General features: G+C 39.6%; 1 protein-coding gene across 1 annotated transcript in view; it reads left to right on the top strand.

Annotated features, from left to right (window-relative positions):
- CRYBG3 (crystallin beta-gamma domain containing 3) overlaps positions 1-24234 on the top strand; it is a 129674-nt gene extending 105440 nt beyond the window's left edge. Inside the window, exons 17-22 of the mRNA XM_047099826.1 lie at positions 873-999; positions 14311-14450; positions 17271-17394; positions 20896-21054; positions 22183-22342; positions 23097-24234. Coding sequence (XP_046955782.1) covers positions 873-999; positions 14311-14450; positions 17271-17394; positions 20896-21054; positions 22183-22342; positions 23097-23185 — 799 coding nt within the window. The 3' untranslated portion in view covers positions 23186-24234. The remainder of the gene's footprint in view (positions 1-872; positions 1000-14310; positions 14451-17270; positions 17395-20895; positions 21055-22182; positions 22343-23096) is intronic.
- The last annotated feature ends 72 nt before the right edge of the window (positions 24235-24306 follow it).

The following is a 24306-nucleotide window of genomic DNA, read 5'->3' as shown; positions in this document are numbered from 1 at the left end:
TGAGACTAATTACAATGTTACAGAGCATATCTGTGGTTATCCTAAGTTAACCTGGTCTAGCAAGAGTACAGTTCTTGTGGTCTTAAAGTATAAGGTTAAAACTCAAACACACCAGAAGTGAAGTAGTAACAGCCAATTCATTTCTCCCTTGGGCTCCTTCTTTTCAAAAGGGCATAGGTCTTAACCAAGTTTTTGATGAGTGGTGTATTGAAGATAATTCACTGCCAAAGATTCTTAATGGGCTTACTTCTTTTTAAAAATCTCCATTAGCTATCAGATGTACAGGTGATAGATTTTATTTACTGTCATGTGATGTTAGGAGTCTGGTTTCTTTACTCTCCTACACTGACATCAGTCTCATCATTAAATAAGGATACAAATTAATTGTTTTTCCTAAAAGAAACACAAGCAGTATTTTTCTAATCTGTTCAAGTACTTAATAATTACCATAATCTGATCCCAAGGTTGTGTACTTGGAGGTACCAAATGAAGCTAATGTCTTTAGCGTAAAGCAGATGTCTTGTTTCAAATTGCAACGCTGTCATTTAACAGTTGAGGAGACCTTGGGCAAATTACCTAACCTTTCTAATACTTAGTTTTGTTCCCTATAAAAATAAGGATATGTTTCTACTTCATAGAATTGAGGACACAGTGTGATAATATAGGTAAAGTACCTAGCACATGTCTAGCACATGGAAGCAGTCAGTAAATGATAGTGGTAGTTGTTTCTTTAAACTGAAGCTGGGTCTTTGCTGCTGGTCAGCACCATGACTCTGATGTCCTACTCCTTCCCTGGTTCCCCACAGCATGATGATGAGCCTGAGATGTCAACTGATGTAATTTGTCCAAATGTCTTATTGCTTGTTTTTAAGCTGGCTCCTATATTACCAAGAGGACATTTCTAATAATCAGTGTGTATTAGAAGAAGGCCTCTATGCTGACCTTACTTCCTGTGGCTGCCCAACATCTAGAGTTAAATCCCTCAAGCCCATTGACTATGTAAGTACTTTGCTTGGGTGCATAATTATAAGACTTTTTTCTTGTCCTGTTTAATTACCATAAATGATGTGATGTTGGAAGAAATGATAACGGGTAAATATAACAGTATGAATATTTATTCATGGACTGTAAAATTGAGATTCACTCATGAAATCCAAAACGTAAGATTGATATATGTATCATATATATATATTTTATATTTTACATATATGATATACATATATATGATACATATAAAATATATATATATCATATATATGCATCATATATATTTTTTAAAGCAAGAGTTCAAAACTCAGGACCTAAGTAATATGTATAGACCTAGGCTTAAATCTCAGTTTGATATTTTAACCATTTTGGATGACATTAGTAAAGTTAGGCAGTTTCCTTTTCTATGAAAAATAATAGTACTTTATAAGTCTCCTGGGATATTGAGTGAAATGATGCTTATAAAACGCCCAGCACATGGTGAACAGTCATTAAACATTAGCTGTTAATTAGCTATAACTGTTAGTTGTAATTGTTGCAGCTGCTTAATAAAAATAATAACCTGGTAATTTTATTATCCTACTTGATAAGTCACACAATGTTACTTTAAGGCCTGGGTCCTGATATGGCCACTGGTACTGATTTCACACCTTTGTCTGAGGGAACTAGGGATTTCCTGCCTGCTGTCTGCAGAATTACCTGGGTCACCTTGGAGACCCACATCTGTAGAGTAAGTGGCTTTTCCTTTCTGTCCTATTTACTCAGAATTTTGATGTGAGCAAAACAGGGTCACTACTCTGCAGCATCAGTTCTGTGCTCCATGTTTGTAGGTCTGGGCAGAGGAAGTAATGAGGATCTGGGATATTTTCAAGATGTCATTTGGTCAAAGCTGAGGTTTACACAGAGATGAGATAATTTGAAGCCCTGCATAATGGTGTGAATGACTGAGACCTTTCAACCAGAGCTGACTCCAGAAATGATGATCATACTCAGAAACTTTGATCCCAGCCTAAGCAATGTAGCCTTATTTCAAGACCTTCCTGGATAGAGTATTCTTGGTATCAGGCTAAGAATAGAGTCTTGGTTGAGGAACAAAAATAGAAACAGTCCTCGGTCTCTCTCAGTTGCATGTTAGACACCAACTGGTAAAAACTTCAGTGGCTATTGATTGATACTTCCTGTCTGTTGGACAAAAAACAGAAAGGGGGAAAAAAGAATGTGGTCTGTTCAGTCTCTCCAAGTATTGATACGGTTGAAAAAGACATTGGAAAGTAGTCCACATTTACTGGGAAAGGAATTTTCTTAGCAATTTTTAGTGGTCAAGCCAGCAGAAAGATACTTATTTTGTATATGTAGTTCTAAATATGAAAGTACCATCTTGAAAGGATTTTTCAGGACTTCTATTTCAGTGAGCTAAACCAACTAAGTTTTTAGGGAGGGAGCTTTAGAATCGATCAAAATTAATGAGTATTACTGTTTTTCTTTGAAGAGTTTACACTCATGAAGTCAAAAGTGAATAATTAAAATAAGGAATGAAAATAGAAGAAATGTTTTTAAGTTTTACCATGCCGTTGTGTGTCACTATTTTGGTTCTGTGAAACCCAAGCAGTATAGATGAAGGTGCGTCTTAGGAAGGACCTGGGAGCTATAGCCTTTTCTCTCTAAGAACTGATTAAAGAATATATCCAGTTTATGTAAGGACAACACATTCATTGTCTTAATGCTTTTACACGGTATGTTTTTAAATCTTTGAAAAGTCTTTGTTGAAGATATATTTAAGCAGTAGGTTTGGTTTTGAAATGGAAGGAATGTGAGGTAAGGTTGGGCATCCCAACAAAGACCCCCAGATGACCATGAAGAGACTTTAACAGGTAACATTTGTTTGGTGAATTCCACCGTGCTTCACGCTGGTGGCCCTGACACCCTGAGTTGATCCGACCTAGGAGATTGATAAATGAACCAGGTCAATACAGTAATCTGTAGAAGGTGGATTCTCATGGCTAGAATGCTTGAGAATTCTGTCCTGAGCATTTTTTTCCCCTCTCTAGAACATAGAAAACTGAAATAGTCCTCAGAAGGTTATTTGTTGAGCATAAGATCCAGGTAAAATGAAGTAGGTATCTTGAGATTAGTTTACTCAGCTAACCTTCCCCACAGAAGAGACTCCTGAGGGTCCCAGGTGTTTACATTCTCCAAATCCTGGAAAATGCTAGACACCCTCTACCTAACCTGCTTCTCTGCTTCAGTCTGCATCCCCACTGCCCCCACCTTTTCCTCCAGATTTGTTAATGTCACTGTGTAAGCCACAGTCCAGTGGGATTCTGGAAAATGTTTCTGTCCAGTTGAGTTGACATGTATATGGACTAACTTCTTGATTTTGCTTTAATTAGTTACAACTGCAGAATTCTGAGGATGTTGCCTGTAGTTAGCATTCCCAGGCATGCTGTGAATTACTGTTAAAGTGTCATAATGGAATAATGTTGAGGAGTTTTAAGACTTCCTCTTCGTACAAGATGAGTATGTTTTGCAGATGACAGTTTGCTGATTTCTGTTTGTCTAGACATATGTTACATTCTAGAAGCCCATGGATAATTTGCAGTCATTTTATAGTGAAAGGACCTTAGGAGTATATTTTATAGTTCTCCTTTCACTAAGATGATATTGGGAAAAATCACTTAATTTATTTGTACCTCACTTAACTCATATGTAAAGAAACTGTTAGGTATTTTCAAATCTTTGTCAGCCTTTAGTTCTGTTGCAAATAAGCATCTTGGGTATATTTCTAATTGGGCATGCAAAACAATATATCCAGCATTAGGACTCATGCGGTTTGAGGGAATAACATAGTAGATTAGCTTCCAATAAAGTTATGCCGTATAACAGTCCCCAGAACAGTTGGTTAGGGGCTGAAGGTGAGTGGGGAACCTGTATAAATGCTTTAAGCATTGGCCCAGTAGTGTGTGAGGTAACCTTTTATTGCGTTTCCATGGGAGCAGCATTCTGCTCATTACTTCTTTAGTGTCTCCATGGTGGCCTGGCATGGAAGTTGGCCTCCTTTGAAGTAATAATCCAATCCTGGCAGCTATAAACAGGCAAAGCAAAAGAAACATTGTAACAAGAGGCTGTAGAAAAACTTCAAATGAAATTATAACTGTGATGACATAATGATATTAAGAGGTAGAGTAGGAATTGGCAAGGCAGTGATTGATTCTGTGTAAGCATGCTAAATAAGGAACACACCCATAAATAGTCGAAGACTATAAATCCAGCCACAGAATGAAAGGAAGCAATGAGTTTATAACGTGTCTGAGAGTTTGGTTACTATTAAACTTTTCAGCTGAATCCATATTTAGTTAATAGTTTAAACTATTGCATACAATTTTAAAATGAAGGCCAGCAAAACCCTGCAGACTAAACATCACACTTCCTAGTGAGACATTTGAAGCATTTCCCCTTAAAGTTAGGCAGAAGACAAAGGTATCTACTATCACCATTTCTATTCGTGATTCTGGATCCTCAAACACTTGAATAAGATAAAATCCAAAAAATGTTTAAAGAAAGAAAGTTGTCAAATTATTAGAGTTAATATGAAGTTTTAAGAAGTTTCTGGATACAAGGTAAATGCCAATGAAACTATAGGATACTTAAGAATAAGTCAAACCACAAGGCAAGTAAGTCATTTATGGAGAAAATAATAAAAACTTTATCGAAGGGCATAAAAGATGAAGAGATAATAATCTTTTATAGATTGAAATGACTCAATATTGTGAAGTTGTGGTCCTCTCCAAATTATTACAACTTCAGGCAAGATGCTTACAGAATGTTTTGACTTTCTAGGATAGTGCCTTTTTAGGGTGAGATGGTAAAACATGACAAGCTTATCCTAAATTTGGAAAAGATAGGGATCCAAAACAGCCAAGATAATTTTCTTACTAAGAACAACAGACAGGGTCACTTGTCCTACCAAATATATATTGCATTATACAGCAATAGTAATAAAGACAGTGGGTATTGGTGCAAGGGAAGAACACAGAACTGGGGAATAGGATAGCATAGAAATTGACCTACATAAATAATGGAATTGGAAGGTGACTGAAATAGGCTACAATGGGGCTATTATGAACTATTAAATAAATTGGTGTTGGGACAATTGGCTCTTTACATGGAAAAAGATAGAGTTAGAATCTTGCTTTACTCCAAACGCAGAAATAAGTTCCAGATGGATTGTGGCAACCTAAATGTGAAAAACAAACTTTAAAACTTACAAGAAAATATGGAAACTAGCCTAATAGTATTGGAGTAGAATGGATTTAAAACAAAATGTACATGTCAGTAAGAGAAAGGGAAAAGGCAAGTGTATTCATTTCCTATTGCTGCTATAACAAATTACCACAAACTTAGTGACTTAAAACAACAAACCATATTACAGTTCTAGAGGTCAGAAGGTCTAAAATGGTCTTAGCCTGATAAAAATATGGTGCTGGCAAGACCACATTCCTTCTGGAAGATGCTAAGGGGAGAAGCGGTTTCCTTACCTTTTCCAGCTTCTCAACCTCCTCAGCATTCCTTGACTCATGGCCGTTGTCTGTCTTCAAAGTGCATCACCCCAACTTCTCTCTGTCCTGTGTCTCTGACCCTCCTGCCTCCCTCTGATAAGGACCCTTGTGACTATATTAGGCCTCTGTGGATAATCCAGACTAATATCCCCGCCTCAAGTTTTTTAACTGTTAGTCACATCTACAAAGTCCCGTTTACCATGTCAGGTAACATATTCACAGGTTTTAGGGATTAGGATGTGGACATTTTGGGGGTTGGGTGGGGGTGAGAGGTGTGGAGGTGAGGGAGCATTATTCAGCCTACCTCAACAAGCCACAGATTTAGGAGGGTATATTTGCAGCCCTTATAAAACCTGCAAAGGTTTAGTGTACGGAATATAAAAAGAACTCTCAAATCAATTGAGAAAAAAAGAAAAACGTATTTCAAAACTTAGGAGGATGTGAATAGTTCATAGAAGAGAGAAAAATGGCTAAAGGATATGCAAAAAATACTAAATTTCACTAGTGATCAAGTAAATGCAAAATAAACTAATAATTAGGTAATATTGCCTTACTTTAAATAGAAACATTTGAATGGTTTGGTTTGGTGGCAGAGAAGTGGGATTATTCATACACAGTTTTTGGAAACAGTGTCAGTTACATGAGGTGGTGATGCAGGCAGGGCAGTGGAATAAGGATGTTTGTTGCAGTTTATTGATGGATGAAAAGGAGCCACAGCACATCCATGTGAGGAAATGTAAGACAGTGGGTACAATAAATGAAAGTGAGTTCCATGTATTACTAAAGGGTATTACGGTAAGATACTGTAAGTGAAATTTAAAAACAAAAGATGCAGGGGTACCTGGGTGGCTCAGTAAGTTGAATGTCCGACTCTTGGTTTCTGCTCAAGTTGTGATCTCCAGGTCCGTGAGTTCAAGCCCAACATTGGGCTCTGCACTGTCAAGATTGGGATTCTCTCTCTCCCTCTCTCTCTCTGCCCCTCCCCCACTTGTGTGCACACACTCTCCCTTTCTCTCTCTCAAAATAAGTAAACATTAAAAAAATAAAAAATAAAAACAAAGGATGCATAACCATTAGTAAACTATAAAAATACGAGCTGGAAGGACTCACATCTTCAGCATAGTGATTACCTTTAGAGAGAAGAGGTTCAAATTCAGCTGTACCTGTTAATGTATTTATAAAATTCAGTACAAATATAAAATTTATTACTTTTGGATGATGGGTACATAGTCCATCTATATATTATTTTTTAATGTTTAGCTTCTTTTAAATAGGTGCAAATAATTTTCTTAAAAAGTGGAGAGGGGAAACCAATTAGGTAGATCTAGAATGAAACTGATTTTCTAAACCAAATGAAAGCACTTTTCTGAGGAGGATTATAGTTCACTGGTGAAGTCTGGGAGCCTGACAGACCCTTACTTGTTAGCTGAGTGGCCCTGGACATGTTTCTGACTACCCTAAGCCTCAACTTTCTCATCTAATAAGGTCTGAGGTTTAAACAAGCTACTGCATGTACAGCCCTTAGCTCATAAGCACTCACTAATTGAGCTCATAGACCATAATTAATACTCACTAAGCAACATGAAGACTACCATTAGCGTGGTAGGTTGAAGGTATTTATATATTTTTGTTTTTAATATGCCAAACTTAAAAGATTCCAGATTAGAGTCATATTAGACATTTATGAGCCTTATTTAAATTTGTATCATTTTACATAACTTTTTGCCAACACACTGTTTGGTATTGCTCTGGAATGGAATGGTTTTAGAGGTATGCATTATGGTTACTTTCCTTTAATTCATCTTACTTGTATTTCCTGTTTTAGCTAGGCATTGTTCATTTGGCAAAGATTGAGATGAATTGATGTTGTCAGGCTATACGGATATGGCTGTTCTCATGGCTGATTGCTGAATATTTTGAAAAGTATACGTTATATTTAGAGTCTAACCAATTAATATAACCCTGAGGTATTGTCAACACCTCTTCCATATACATGGTGATTTGAAACTCAAAGAACTCTACAGTTGCTAAAGTAAAGGTCTGTAGTTTTTTTCTAAGTCAAAAATTTCTTAGATTTAAAAATTTTATCCATTATATTGAAAATATGTTTATAAAAATGTAGTCCCTCTAGCAGAATACTCTCACTAGGATCTCAGAACTTCAAATTCAGGTGGCAGACAACACTTTTGAAGCCAGAGAGACAGGTAAGAATAGGGCTCATATACGTTGCCCAACTGACCAAGTTGGGAGTCAAGTGCTCCAGACATTCACCATTAAAACTACTGGCATTTAGAATATGTTAGAGCCACAGTGTAGGGGTTAAGAACACAGCCTCTGGGGTCATACTTTGTAGACTCAAATGCCAGCTCTTACACTTACTGCGTGTGACCTGTGCCTTGATTCTTCATCTGTAAAGTGGGGTTAAAAATAGCCCCCACATCAAAGGGAAGTTGTGTGGATTAAATAAGTAAATAAATTCACAATCCACTAATCTGAATATATTTTGGGATTTGGGATATTTTTCCCATTTTAAACAGTGATATGGTTCATACATAGCACTTAAGGAAACACTGCAAAAGTGTTCTAAGTAGCACCCCATAATTAAACACATTCCTATTATTGTAGCAAATATATTTATGGCTACACATATTGGAGAAATACTATAAGTAGCCCTCTACTTATTCAGGTCAGATTTTGCTGCCAATTGAGTTAAGAAAAAAAAGGGGGGGGTGGGGGACTTAGACTAAGGTTTTTGTGTGCTGAACAATGGATAAGGAGTTGTGGATGGATATATTTACATATAATGTCTGGTGCATATGAAAGTGCTGTATATATTAATTATTACTAGTCTTGTCACTTAAAATGTGGTTTAGTTGATGGGATGAGGTGGAGGGTTTTTTTCTTCTTAAAAGTTCTTTCATACAATTTGTTCAAGGATTCTTTTTCTTTCTTAACTATGTTCTCCTTTTAGAAACTGTCTGATTTTTGCCTTAGACTTAACCCAGCAGGAATGTCCCATTACTATTGACCCCTAAGAAGAGCCTTTGGCCCAAAATGGTTGACTGTCTTCTAAGTTAACATGGACTGAGGCCAAGACATTTGTAGAGCTCAAATTGTAGTTAAATTCTGGTGTTTTCTGTTGTCCTCGGAAAGTTCAGATTATTCTGTCATCTGCAGTTTTGAAGACTATTAATAGTTTATATTCCTATTTTCATGTCTGGAAAATGTATCAGAAAAATAGGATTTTAAAGTAGTTCTTCATTCTTTTTTCTGAATGATTACCTATCTACCACCTTCCACTGTTCTTTCCACATTAGCACTTATGTTGATGTTCCTAACCTTTAAGTACACGTATAAATCAAATGCATCTATAAATTTAAGTACATTTAAAAATTAAAACCATGTAAATTTAAACAACTTAAATAGAGAAAAATCAAGTTTAAATATAGATCAGACCTCTAGAGGGTGGATAACTGTAAGTGTAGAGATAATAGATGTTCTCAAATGAGAAGTCTAGTCAATGGGACCACTTGGTGATAGCCCATTGCTGTTAGTGGAGCAGCAGGTTGTTTTTACTGATTTATGTAAACTCATAAAACATACTGTCTCGGTGCCTGGGTGGCTCAGTCAGTTGGGCGGCTGACTTTGGCTCAGGTCATGATCTCACAGCTCATGAGTTCAAGCCCCACGTCGGGCTTTGTGTGACAGCTCAGAGCCTGGAGCCTGGTTCAGATTCTGTGTCTCCTTCGCTCTCTGCCCCTCCCCTGCTCACACTCTGTTTCTCCCTCTCTCAAAAGTAAATAAACATTAAAAAAAAATACTGTCTCTATCATTCTTTACAATTTTGTTCTCTGTCTTCCTGCATCATCATTTTAAAACCATCTTTTGTGATCCCCTGCACCGCATTTTACATTGTTTCCCAAAGACAAATTTCTAGATTCAGAATTGCTATTCGGGAGTGAATTTGATTCAGTTTGAGGGATAATGGCCATCTTTTTAAAAATGTCGTTGCGTTTTGCAAAAGAGGAAGAAAAATGTACACGGGTCCTATTTTTCTTAGAATAATGCTTAGCATTTAAATTGCATTCTCCTAGTAAGCTTTTAATTTTTTTCCCTCTTGGGTTTAAAACAGTTACATTATGTCAGCCTTAAATGCCTTTAATAGAGGCATCTGCCATTCTACCCCAGCAGGCTCTTCACTGGGGAGAATGTTGCTAACAATTGACTGTGAGCCCTGTCTGGGCTCCTTGCCTGGCTGCCCTTCCTTACTAGTTAGTAACTCAACCAGAAGATGTATGAAGAGATAAGCTGAAATGCTTTTTTAAAAGCTTAAGGGTGAAGATGTTGGAGAAAGTCCAACAGTAAAGGCAGGGGCTTATCTGTGGATTTTGATTATCCATCTTCAGTCACCAGTTTTAGTGGGTAATTTAGAATCTGCTATTTTTACCTGCTGCTCTGGACTCCTGTAAGGACATTTCTTCCATAAACTGTTGGGATGCTTCCAGTTTTTATTTTGCAGATAGCAGAAGAGGTGCCGAATCTTACCTGTGGTCACTCAGTGACTAGAGATGAAGCCCTATTCCTGACCCAGTTTGTGGTGTTTACTGAAGGAAAATCACTGCTCCTGGACAGCCCTTTAAGGCTTACCTTACTGTCTCACTGCACACAGTGATTGTGACGTTCTTTTACAGTATCCTCTAATCCCTAAATCTGTACTCTCCATTACCATACACTAGCCACGTCATTATTTCTTATTTATTTACATTAGATTTATAACATCATATTTATATTTAACATTTACTTAATTAAAACAAATTCAGTCCCTTGGTTACACAAGCCGAATTTCAAATGATCAGTGACCACATGTGGCTGATAAGTACAGATAAGCAGCATTTCTGTCACTGCAGAAAGTGCTGTTGGATAGTACTTCATACCTTCTTCCCTCATCAGGTAACCTTTGCCACATAATGTAAAGAGAAACTAACTCACACATTTACCTGGAAATTTCTTTGGCATTCTTTTTCTATCTTTCCTTGTATTTCAGAGGAAGTATAGTTCATCTTTTCAAAGTGATATTTCCCTTCATGGACTGATTCCTAGTCAGAGGTTCTGTACTGATGGGAAACAATGGACTGGACATCTCGCTTCTTCCTTAGAACCATCCCTCTCGTCTTACATTGTTGAGCTTTTTCTATCCTACGCCACTGTGCCCACAAACATTCTTATGGGCCACCAGTCCATTTCCCTCTTTCTCTTCACCAACATTCTCTAAAATGTGCAATCCCATGCACCCTGTCTACAATTTCTCACCACTCATTCCTCAGTCCCTATGACCTAGATTCCACCCCTCATGACTTGCACACCGCTCAGAGTTCTCTTACAGGTTTCTAGCTGCCTCCTGATTGCCCAGACCCTAGCAGCATTGCCACAGCCACCCTCTTCCTCCACATTGCAAACGTATTTGGTACTATGGATGACTCTTCCTTCGCCTTTCCTTTCCCCTTTATTTCCTTGGTGTTTTCTTTTTAGCTGTGCTTTCATAGTACATTTACTCCACCGCCTCCACAGCCTCCTTTGCATGTCTGCCCAGTTCTGTCCTCTTTTCCCTTTCCTCACCCCTGCCCATCTCTGGTGTCACCCAGATCCTGGGAGCTCCCACACTCTTCATGCCTGCATGGGATTTGTTTCCCTGAAGCACAGATCCAAAAGTCCAGTCTTTGGTGGACATTTCTGTTAAGATTGCCCTGTCTGTCCTGTCTGTCTGAACATTAAAAACACCCAGTTCTAAATAGAAGTTCTTAGCTTACATTTCCCTCCAAATTTCCTTGTATGATAAGTTATACCACGGTGCCCCCAGCCACATCTTTGCATGTTGTCTTCTGTATTTACTCATTCCATTTGTTAGCCCTATGTCTGTTTTAGCACTGTGATAGATTTTCTGGCCATCCCTTGTTAACCAGTCCTAACCTTCCACCATCGCCCCCCCAACCCCGCCCTGCTCCGCCCCCAACACACACACACACACACACACACACTCTCTTTAGGGTCTGGCTCTTTCTTGGGACTGGAGTATTTTTCCCATCTACTTTCCATTTCTGTTTTCTTCACTCATGTTGTCTGATATATTTCCCAAAGTCCATTTAAAGAAAAACACAGGGGGGCGCCTGGGTGGCGCAGTCGGTTAAGCGTCCGACTTCAGCCAGGTCACGATCTCGCGGTCCGTGAGTTCGAGCCCCGCGTCGGGCTCTGGCCTGATGGCTCGGAGCCTGGAGCCTGTTTCCGATTCTGTGTCTCCCTCTCTCTCTCTGCCCCTCCCCCGTTCATGCTCTGTCTCTCTCTGTTCCAAAAATAAATAAACGTTGAAAAAAAAAGAAAATTTAAAAAAAATAAAAAATAAAAAATAAAGAAAAACACAGGGCTACCTGGGTGTCTCATTTAAGCATCTCAGTTTTGGCTCAAGTCATGATCTCATGGTTTGTGACTTTGAGCCCCACATCAGGCTCTGAGCGGATAGTGCAGAGCCTCCTTGGGATTCTCTCTGTCTGCCTCTCCCCCTCTCTCTGCCCCTCCCCTGCTTGTGTGCCCTGCCTCAAATAAATTTAAAAAAAGAAAAAAATACACATACATGCAAAATGTGCATAATAATCACCGATTTAAATTTTTGAGGGGCACCTGGGTGTCTCAGTTGGTTAAGTGTCTGACTTCAGCTCAGGTTGCGATCTTATGGTTCACGAGTTCAAGCCCCACATTGGGCTCTGTGCTGACGGCTCAGAGCCTAGAGCCTGATTCAGATTCTGTCTCTCTCTCTCTCTCTCTCTCTCTCTCTCTGCCCCTTCCCCACTCACACTCTGTCTCTCTCAAAAATAAACAAACATTTTAAAAAGTTAAATTTTTGAATAAATAATACATTTCTAAGCTTCAAAAATCAAAAAGTACGAAAGGCATGTAGTCAAAACCTCAGCTCCCACTTTCATCTTTCAGATCCTATTCTCCTGATAGATAGTCATGGAGTAGTTTCTTTTCTTTTCTTTTCTTTTCTTTTCTTTTCTTTTCTTTTCTTTTCTTTTCTTTCTTTAAAGAAAATTGTTCATGTGTACACGTGCACATTATTTGTGGGCATGTGCATAAGTTTTCCCTTTAATGCACAAGTGGAAGCAGAAGAAATATGCTATTCCACACTACTGTTCACTGTATTTACCTCTAAGGAATATATCTTAGAGATCTTTCATAAAGATCTCCTTATTCTTTTTTACAGCTGTATTTCTCTATGAATGTACCATAACTTATTTAGCCAGTCTCCTTTTGATGGATATTTAAGTCATCTGTATCCTTTGTTATTCCAAACACTGCTGCAAAGAATAATGCTTTCATAATTCATCTTGCTCTTACGCAAAGTCAGTTGTTTATTTACTGTTCTTTGAACATCCACATTCCCTGCTGCTAGTGCTCTGTTTCTCATGTACCAATTACAGATACTTTCCTATGCCCCTGTCCAGAAGCCTTCAAGGACTCCCCATTGGCAGTAAATCTGTCTCTGCCCTGTTAGTGACAAGGAGAAGCAGACAATTCAATACCCCCTAGCAAACAGTGGGGGTACTTGACACTGTTTCCTTTTGGACTCTAGTTATATGGATCTATTTGCTATTCCCTTAACATGTTCCATGCATTTCTGTCTCCCTTCCTTCATATAGAGTGCCTTCCCTCCATTCTCTCTGGGCCTGTCCAAATCATGGCATCCTTGAAGACTGAGCTCACATACCACGACATCCACCTTTGTGAAGCTTCCTTGATCCTTGCTCCTTTCTGCTAAAAAAAAGCATCAAGTCTTCTATATTCTGAGAACTTTCAGAGAGCATATCCTTTTCTACCCTGGATTACATTTCAATACCTGTGCAATTCTCCAATTTTAGTTACTAGTTAGTAATGACCCAGACACAAGGATGGTGCCTTGCTTTGTCTTCTCATCCCTGAAAAGTCTTCTAGCATGCTGTCTTGCATATACCAATGAGTGAAAAAGAGCAAAGTTGGTTCTGTTCTTCTCTGACACAAGGAGTTGGGGAATACTTACTTTGAATGTAGAAATCACTCCTGCCCCTGTGCATTTTGGCTTTTGGCTGTTGTTAAATTAAAAATGCCTTTTTCTGGGGTGCCTGGGTGGCCCAGTTGCTTGAGCATCTGACTCTTGATTTTAGGTCAGGTCATGATCTTACAGTCATGGGATTGAGAGCCCCATGTTGGGCTCCATGCTAAGCATGGAACCTGCTTGAGATTCTCTCTCCCTCTGCCCCTCTCCTCATTCTCTTTCTCTCTCAAAAAAAGAAAAAGAATGCCTTTTTCTTCCTCCTAGAAATGAGTTTAAGAGCCTGGAGCCATCATGTGTTGGATTCTCAGTGACTGCTCCTGTGGCTTTCTGGGGAAATGGTGCCGTTCCATTCCATGTTCATCCTGTTAGCAGCTGAAAGTGCTGGCAAGACCAAAATGTCCGTATTATAGCACAGCCAGACCTTAATTGGAACCAAGTGTCCATTTCCATTATGAGACTGAGATTGCTGTTCTAAACCTCCAATTTTAATTTATTAAAACGTGAACAAAAATTATGAGTAGAATTTAGTCTCACCTGAGCAGTTTTGACTATAACATCATTAGAGGGTAGAGCAGTAGTATGCATTCAAGAATACGGTGGATCCAGGGTACCCTGTGTTGTGACTGGGAGGTCACTGGAGAATGGCCACCCTGTATGGTGATGCTTTCTCTTTTTTGCTGTTAGGTTTTTGAAGAACCCTCCATTAGCCTTTTTGCTCTGGAACACTGTGAAGGAAGAGAGTTACATCTAGAAGAGGCTGTGAACTCTGTTCTGAACAAGGACCTGCACTTTTACACCCAGTCTGTGTGGGTAAAAAGTGGACTGTAAGTATGGGACAAAGGTATGGCCTGGTTCACTTACTGTTTTAGGAGAGAGCTGCACAGTTGCTTTTTTTTTTTTTTTTTTTTTTTTTAATGTTCATTTATTTTGAAAGCGAGCAAGTGCCAGCAGGGGACAGACGGGGGCAGGGGTGGGGGTGGGGAACAGGGAGGGGAAGGAGAATTCCAAGCAGGCTTCATACTGTCAGTGCAGAGCCTGATGTGGGGCTCGAACTCATGACTCTGAGATCCTGACCTGAGCTGAAATAAAGGAGAGTCAGATGCTCAACCAGCTGAGCCATGCGGCCACCCAAGCACAGTTGCTTTTTATCTCTCCACTGCTATTGTTGTCTGGTCTGGAGATGCTATTATTCCTTTTCTTTCTCAACGTAACAAGAGTAGTATCTGTTTACATAAGATTAGGCCGTGGATTAGGTCCAGTATATAGTAACATGGGCAGTCTGGGAGAAGAGCCCTTTGGGAGAGATGGGCTGCCATGTGTTGATAGCATGTGTCTTAGAGTAGGTGGACCAGGTGACCTTGACTGGTTGAGACCACTGCCTGCCTAAGATAACCGACTGTTTCTCACACCGGAAGTGTGTTGTTGTATTTTGATTTGACGTCCTGTTTGTTCTAGAGCCTTTTGCTCCAGGGTACTTCTTTTCATGCTGAGGGTTCTGGTGAATCTAGCCCACCCACCAGTGTTGCTGTCCATTCAGGTTGTCAGGGTGGATCCAGGTTGTGTGGGGCCTGCACTTATACAATCCGGGAGACAAAAGGAATGAAAAATGACAGATACATAAATTAGGTATGAACTTGGATATTTATTTAGAACAAAAATGGTAAGAGGCCTGGCAGTGAGAGTCCCAGAGGTTGAGGCCCTAAGACTTCCTGGGAGATCTGCTTCTCAGGACCTGTCTGGAGAGTGGCACAAGAGTCTGCCCTGCCTCCTGCACTGTTGCTGTTTTGGTACCAAAAGTGAACTAAAAGACCGCACATAGCTCTTGATGATTAATATAAAGATGATTGTTTTTATTTCTTACGACTTTTAAATTGTATGATAATCAACTCTGATTATTTAAGTGTCTGGGGATAACAGAAGAGAAAGCCAAGAATATAAATTGATTTGAAAATTAAGTCAACTATTATAATAAATGAAGTTTGAATAGTCACCTGTATAGCAATTTAATTTTTCTTCTTCAGAGCATTTGACATTGGTGTTTCTTAACCATAAATTGACTTACTCTCTCTAAGCATAATAATTCCCATACTAGATACTAGTATATTATTTACCACTTAACTAAGTCTTTTGAATTCTACATCCTGGTGATAATACGACTTTCACAGCATTTTTACACTTTTCTTTACTTTCCTAAGTGGAACTGATAATTATTGACTCACCTGTTGTAATTTCTTACCATTTCTTATTTCACTCTTTTGTAGAAAACTGGTACTATTTTACCTTGACATTATTTCTTCTCTTTCGCTTATTATCCACCTACTCTGCCTGTTCTGGATTCTCTAAGAGAAAATCAGTACACAGAGTAAAGAATAGAGAATGCTGTCTGAAGGTTTTCCTAGGCTGCAGATGGCTCAGAATAGGACTTAATGCACAGCCAGCTGCCCTGTTGACATATTTTGTTTTGTTTAATCCCCGTATTATCCCGTATCTCCAATTTGTCAAGCTTTAACGCTTTTTAGCTATGGAATCCATTAAGATTAATGTATGGTGCGGTGTAGTTTATTAAAGTCTTGCCTTATAACTGAAACTTCCCTGCCTATTTAAAAAGTCTGCACAGCTGGAGAGGTAGATGAGCCTCTCTATAGTTTAGATTCGTGTACGCAAGAAGGGGCAGAGGGAAGGCCAAATATCCTATTCTTCTCTCCATGAAAAATCAGGCCAAGCCTGATCTTGATTGTGGGAAGCAAGCAGAGTGCTTTGTCTGAACCAGGCAAGGTAGCCACCTCATCTTCCACACTTAACTTTCTGAAAGCACTGTTTGTGGTGATGTTGAATCCTGAGAATTTCAGATCTTCTTGGCCATCCCAGTTTATTATAACCCTTAGCTGTGGAGCTAAATCAGAGCTCACCAAACTTTTTCCATAAAGGACCAGATGATGATTTCAGTTTGTTGGCCATCCTATCTCAGTTACAACTATTCACATGCCAGTCAGTAAAAGAATGAATGTGGCCACTTAAGTCTTGAGACTCCCCTCAAGGCCCTGAACGCTTCTACAAGCTTTAACTTGGCCCCAGTTGGAGGCCTCAAGAGCAGTGAGCAGGCTTTGCAACAGAGCTGGGCCTTAAAGCAAGAGAGTGGATTTCTGTAGATAATTTTCAGTTGTCCTTGGTGACCTTGGAGAAGTTATAGAAGGAGGTGTGCTTGGGAGTTCCCTGGAACCACCAAAGAGACCCTGAAGGACACCCGGCGATGAGCCTATGCATGGGAGAGTAAACCTAGTATTTTGTAACTGGTAACAGGGAAAGGCTGTGGTCCGTCTTTGAATGTTAAACTGTTACAAAAAAAAAAAAAAAAAAAAAGACAGCATTATCAAAGACACACAGAATTTTAGACCCGGAGGGAACCTTGTTTTAGAAGTAAGGAAACCAGAATCCTAACTGGAATGCAAATCTTCTGAGCCCCAGTGCAGTGGGCTTCCTCCCAGTCCCTCCTATCCTTTCTGTTAAAAAAGTTATACATTTTTTCTTTGAAAATCTACAAACCCAGAAGTTTTAAAGAATGAACCTTGTACACAAGAAGGTGTTTTTGATAAGAGATTGCTTTTTGTTTTTAAGTATTCTGTTTTTTTCCTGCTTTTATATAGATGGATAGCTTATGAAGGATCCAATTTCTTAGGAAGACAAATCCTACTCGAGCCTAATGAGATCCCAAATTGGACAGCATTCAGTGGATGGAAAACAATTGGTTCCCTCCGTCCTATGAAGCAGGTAAGGAGAAGAGAAAAAACCCATAAGATCCAAAATAGCTTGATTTTTCTAGTACAAATGTCATGAACCACAGCATCTGAAATATTGACCATTTAGTTTGACATTTATGTTACAAGGGGATCAAATTAGGATGAGAAATCGTGTAGATGTTAACCAATTCATTAAATTGTGTCTAAGGTCAATGTTGGGTTTTAGGTTTAAGTCCACAATCTTACTGACCTTGTTGACCTTTCATGGAAAAAATAAATATCATCAGGTCTGCGGAAAGCAAACGAAACAATGAAGTCGGAGACTGCCCTAGTTTTACTTTCTGAGTACTTGGATGTTTTCCCCTACTTAATAAAACTCAGGATGGATCTTACACACCTACTGCTTGTCGATCTTCCGTTCAAAAGCTTCTGGGTCATAGAAAGGAAATATCAGCATGTGTGGAGCCATGGGAGGTTTCACAGAAGGTGGGAAAGCCAAGCCAGGCGATCAGGTGCGATCAGGCGATCAGGTGGATATGCCATTTGACTTCTAATTTGAAAGACTTCTCACTTGATTCCAACAACAGCCCTTTAAGGTAGGAGTTGTTATTCCCATTTTCCAGATGGGAAAATAAAGGTCAGAGAGGTAAAGCAAATTAGCAAAAGTCCTCCAACTGTCAGAACCAGGATTTGAACCCAGATTTATTTTCTAAAATTTGTGTTGAGCAGCCACACGCTTAACTTCGTCCAAAATAGGATCAACATTTACAGAGTGGCACCATACATTCCAGGCACTGAGCTGAGGGTGGCATAGTGGACAGACTTGCTGAGGTTCTGATGTTCAGATTGGACATACGGCAGCCAGTAAGTGGTCTTGCTGCCCCTGCCCCCCGCCACACACACATCCACACTGTGCCCATTCCCACCACTCTCTGGTTCTGTTGGTTCAAATCCTGGCTCTGCCACTTGTAAGCAGTGTGACTTTGGGTGAGTCACTTCACTTCCTGGCACCTCAGATTCCTCTCATGAAACAGCGATCCCCTTGCTCACCTCTCAGTATTGCTGTGAGGATTAAATAAGAACATGTATGTGAAGAGCCTGACACGACATCTGGCTTACATCACTGTGGGAACACATTTATTTTGAAAGTTCCTTCATCAGTGTCCCTTGAGAGAATTAGAGATGCTCTTCTGAGTGACACTAAACGTGAGCAGGCTTTTCCTGGCAAAGAGTTGGTGGTACAGGATTTCATGACCTTCACATCTGGCTTATTCCTCACTCCGGTCACATGAGATGGTGGGTAATCCTACTGAAAACCATAGGAAAAAGCAAGGCAGAAGTGGGAATTCAGTTTAGCTTTTCCCAACTATATAATAATGCTTAATCCTATGTTGTTAGGAACTTTAGAGGCCAACCTAGACACTAAGACTATCCTCTCACTTGTGAAACGTAGCTCCTTACTGGAGAAGGTCTCTGTGATTGTTCAGGGTCCCGAGATCAAGTATAGCTAGAACAACAGCCTCTAATTTCACATAAAAGTTTTTTGACAGTTAACACTGTGTTGTTATTGTGTTGTGCTTTAGGACCTGATTCCCATTCTGGTTTAATAATCAATTTTAAGAATATTTTTATAGATTATTTTGTCTTTGTTTATTTAGGCCACAGCTTTAGAACCCAGCGAAGGAATTCTGGGTTTCTAAAACAGTATTATTATGGGTCATTTCCGTTTTGGTGAGGCTCTTGGTACTGCTGTAATTCATCTTCTTGTATGGAAATTCAGGAATAATTAAAATGCAATCCTCTTTGAGTTTGGGAATTAGGAAGTCACTAAGGCACTTACAATGCACATCACTATTTTAAAGTGTAATTACAGAAGAGTCAGACTACAAGTGTGTAATAAGGGTAATTAGTACTTTGCTTGAGTTAATTGATTAAAACTGTAATGTTTGGTCCTAACATAATTGGACTTGTGTCCTCTGTGAAGGTCACACCTCACGCCTGTTTTCTGTGTGCAAAGTAAAGAAACTAATAAAGCTGTACTGAAGCCTCAAGAATTAAAAATTGGCAGTGGGAGACTTACAGAATTATATCCCTCCTATAAACTTATTATCAATCACAGATATTTAAGCACATTCATTACTGTGTCAGTGTGAATGTGGTAGTGCTCTGAAGCATTGAAAACATTTTGCTAGTAGAGGTCTTTTTTACCGGCTTTAAATGGCCAGATACAAATGTGTCCTTCTATTTGCCTAAGTACTCAGAATGTTTATTTCCTTAGAAAGGCCGAATGTGGCAGCAATATACCAAAATTCAGCTGGCTTTCAGTTGATCTGAGTTTCCAAAGAGTAGAATATGGCAGGCTTACCATGATACATTATTGCATTTACCTAGCACTTGAGTTTCTCAGAGTGGAAGTGCTTCCTTATTAAATAGATGGTTTGTTATTATCTAGCAGAATTCTGATTAGGGTGCCAGCATATGACCCAAGGTGGGGATGTGGAGTGTCTTGTATTTTATTTCATTAAGACAGGAGGCCTATGGCTGAAAAAATGGTTTCTGGGGCGTTTCCATCCTATGCTGTGTCCCTTCCTCCTCTGACTTAATTCACACCACCACCTTCTCTTGTTCTCGGTGTCTGAGGATAATTAGTACACGTAAGCAAACCTTAGAGCATCATGGTTAAGAGGGACAGTTTTGGTGAAGGCCAGCCTGGCTTCACATCTGTGTTAACTTTGTAAATTTGGCTCATAATTGTACTTTCTTAAAGGGTTCTTCTGGTTATTGACTTGGACAGATAATACAATAGCCCGGAAAGCATTTATTTTAGCACGCTGTTTGACATATACTAAGCTCTCAATAAATATTAACTATTATCCTTAGAGGCAAGTCCTAGATTTAATATTGTATTTGAAAACTTTGTGTATGTATTCCAGGCCCAGGGGATGAAGTTCTTGAATACCCACATAGTGATTAAACATACATAGTCTCTTCTCTTGAAGTGTAAAGGTCCACAGCGTATAAATTAAACACACTACCACAGCTGCTCAGGCCCTCAGCTACCTGGGTTTTTCAAGACTTTCACAGCAGGTGTTTGGCACTTAACAGTAGCTCAAACAGTGGGTCTCATTATTGCAGTGTTCGCTAAGTTGTTGTTAGAGCCTTGTAGGTGGGCAGTATCTCGCCCTCCTCCTCTTCCCCTTGCTCTCCCAGCACAGATGGGACACCCTGGTTCCTGAATGAAACTGAGCAAGTCCGGCATGCTCCACCGCCCCTTGCCATGTGGCATTTTAATGAATGAAACTGTTACCTTTCACTTTTCCAAAAGGGCTGTGTTGAGAAAAGTGTTCAGTGACCTGAGGTCTGCCAGTAGAAAAATAGTAACTTAAACATACTGACTCAAGGGAGGAAGGGCGCAAGTGCATAGCAAGCCGAATTCCGTCACCGCCTGCCTTCTAAGCTGCTGTCCTGTGGAAGGCTTGATTGCCAGGTTCATAATGTTTTTTCCTAATTGGCGGTCTCTCCCCTGTGCTAGCCTGCAGTGTACATCAGAATAAGGAACCGGGCCCAGGACGAGTACCTGACCGTCACCGGCAATGTCGCTGACACAAGGGCAACATCTGTGTGCGTTTCTCCCTACAGCGGCAAGACCACTCAGGTTTGGCACTACTGCCGAGGACTCTTCAAGTCCAAGGTAACCACCCACTGATACCTCGCCCTGCCTTTTGGCTTTTTCTTTTGGAAACCAGAATCTTGCCCGATGAAATGGGAGTATAAAATAATGCAAAGGTCGGGGCACCTGGGTGTCTCAGTCGGTTGAGCGACTGCGGCTCAGGTCAGGATCTCACGGTCCGTGAGTTCGAGCCCCGCGTCGGGCTCTGTGCTGACAGCTCGGAGCCTGGAGCCTGCTTCGGAATCTTTGTCTCCCTTTCTCTCTGCCCCTGCCCTGCTCGCACTCGGTCTCTCAAAAAGTGTATAAACATTTAAAAAAAATACTTAAAATAATGCACCTTCCTAGAAACAGTTGCATGATTATTCAGATACTGTGATGTATATTACTAAGGCTTTTCAGTGAAATCGACTTAGAAACTGAATTTTCTAGATGGGAAAATTCTCTATTTGAAGTGAAAAACTAAGGTTATCACACACTGGATATGCCTAAATGATTTTTTTAAAACCAGTGACAACTCACTGGATTCAACTGGACATTGTGCTTTTGTGACACATTCCTTACTGTGGCCCAGGTAAAATCGGGTGTCTGTGATTTAAACATGTTGAACCTTTCGCTTTCAAAATACACAAGGAAGCAGTAGTACAAGAAGTTGTTACTGGAGAAAGCTTAGAAAAACCAAGTTTACATTGTGATGCTCCGTTACATTTGATGCTCTGGGGAACAGAACACCAGTTTTATTATGTCACCAATGGATTGCCTACCTTTTTCTCATCAACAAAAATGAAAAGCACTTAAGAGTAATTATCATATGGCTATCTAGCACATCACGGATGCTTTTATAGGAAAACCAAGCTCCAGTGATCCGATACGTTTATGCTAATAAACATTTAATTGTAATGCAGCAAACCTTCATTGACCATCTGTTGTCAGATGCAGGTATCCTTTTAAAAAATGAGCACCTCTATTTCAGTAGATCGATTTCTGTACCATCTCCTTCTCTCAGCCATAAAGAAGACTTAAAAAGTTAGTGGAATTGTAACTATGCTATACAGTCTTCTTTTTTAGATGGGAGTTGTGTAAAGAAAAGGGACCCCGTTCACTTGATTCGAGATAACACAGTGCTGCCAATTTTCTTCCTAATCCTCTTAGGCCAGTGATACATGCCTGGATGTGATCGGTGGCCGGGACACACCTGGAGCCAAAGTGGCTCTATGGACCGAACACGGACAGTTCCGGCAGAAGTGGAGGCTGAACAGAAATGGAACCATCAGCTCCTATCTCAGTGATCAGCTTGTCCTTGATGTTAAAGGTGGGCCTTTGAACAAACCCACAGGACAAACGTTGTGTGTCCCTGGATGTAATTTAAATTCCAAACCTCCTCCTCTTCCTGGGTAAAAGAAATACTAAGCTATTTCTAATTATTCTTGAAAAGAGATAACGCTGTTTTAATGAACAAAACAATTAGCTACTTGGATCAAGTAGGAAAAGCCTAAGGACAAACCTTAGAAGGTTTTTGTACATTAGCACAGTTGTAAAATCCTCATTTGCTATGTGATCTTTGAGAACATTTGTAAATGTGAAGCTTCATCAACTATAAGATGTCCTGTTTCTTAGAAAGAAACCTCTTTATGCTGTGAACTGCTGTACTCCTTAAAAACCCTCAGTTAAAGCTGACGGTGGGTATTGTTCAAGCTTGTTTATTAGCAAGGTCCAGGCTGTTGCTTTAACTGGCTTAGTCATAGCCACTGTCCATGTGGAAGCAAAATCACAGCCCCTGACATTCAGCCAGAGCCGCCTCCGACCCAGCGCTTTGACTGCAAAAGCAGTGTGCCCCAACAAAACGATTCTGAACAACACTTTACACCCCTTAGTTTTTCAGTTTGAGCCATAAGGTCCGGTTTGAGGTTAATAACAGCTAAGCTTATTTAAACTCAGTTTTCCATCTCAGGCTGCTCTGTAAATCAAATATTAGTCTACCACACAGTGGGCTGAACAAAAGCTTGTGAACATGGTTAAGCACCTGTGTGAACAAATCATCTTTTCTTTTGGAATTTCTATTGTAGGAGGAAATTATTATGACAAGACTCATGTAATTGTAAATCAACCCCTGGAGGGAGAAGAAACACAGAAATGGGACATTGAAATATTGTAAGAGAATTGGCAACATCTCGAGAAAGAGCAAAGGAAGAAGGAACTTCACATCCCATGGAGAGCAAGCTCCTTGTCCTCAGACTTCTCCATCACTGAGCAGAAGGTTCTCTCCCAGGTTCCAAACCATTGTTGTTAACCGTGGAAAAGCTCAAAGTGTTCTTGCCAGCTATTCAGTGTTCCTATGAAGAACACATGTTCTGATTTCTGTGAAAGGTTCTATTCCTGCTTGATCTCCATCAAGTGTGTGTTTTCTCTCCTAAGATCCTCCTAGTAGATGGGTGTGAGTGCTAAGCACAGGACAACAGATTCCTTTAGGTCAAGTTGTACTTTTCCTAGAAAATAACTTTTTTAGCAATACCTGAAAACATTTAATAAGCCTTCCTATTAAGCTGCTGTATTTAGGTAAGCCTTAAAGGTTCTTCTCTATTGAAGCTTTTATAACAGAAGCACCTTAAGTATTCATACTTGTAACTGACCCCAGGGAGGACCTCAGCTTTGTTAGGAAAAAGGCTCAAGTACTGGCATATTTTTTGTGGCCAAGCTAAAAGAAAAAAAAAAAAAGCACAAATAACCTGTGGCCATCCTTTTCCTCTGTAGTAACAGGCACCCTTCAGGGTGGCAAGACTGTAACCAGTGGTCACCTGTCCTGGTGCTGAGGCCTCATCCTAGATTCGAGGAGTGTTTAGTCACAGTTTTCTTTGCTGAAGTAAATTTCAGATGTTCAAATGAAAACCCAAATAGTATTTGAGCCTTGACTCTACCATTTTATTTAATAAAATGACTGAAAACTCAGCTTTCCATTTATAAGCAAAATCAGGTTGGATATCAAGTAATGGTTACCACCTTTAAAAATTAGTTCTTAGTATTTTTTCCTCCTGAGTTGGTTTTAAACAAATTGAGACAGCTGTTCCCCCTCATCCCCAACTTTTACCAGAAAGCAAAAAACCACCTATTTTTATATAGATTCAATCTGCTAGCAATATTTTTAAATATCCCCCTATAAGCACTTTAGAATATAAAATAACAGTGAATTGTTTAAACACAAAGACCCGCTATTTTGAGCATTTTTTTAATAGAGACTTGGTCTTTCCATGTAAATATTTTTTTTTTTCCTTCACTCTC

This window comes from Lynx rufus, unplaced genomic scaffold (genome assembly GCF_022079265.1).
Source record: "Lynx rufus isolate CCGP_SWC_20201006 ecotype Redwood Valley unplaced genomic scaffold, mLynRuf1.p SCAF_5, whole genome shotgun sequence".
Lineage (NCBI taxonomy): Eukaryota > Metazoa > Chordata > Mammalia > Carnivora > Felidae > Lynx > Lynx rufus.
The sequence above is the reverse complement of the archived record's forward strand: the minus strand, read 5'-3'. Positions and strand labels throughout refer to the sequence as shown.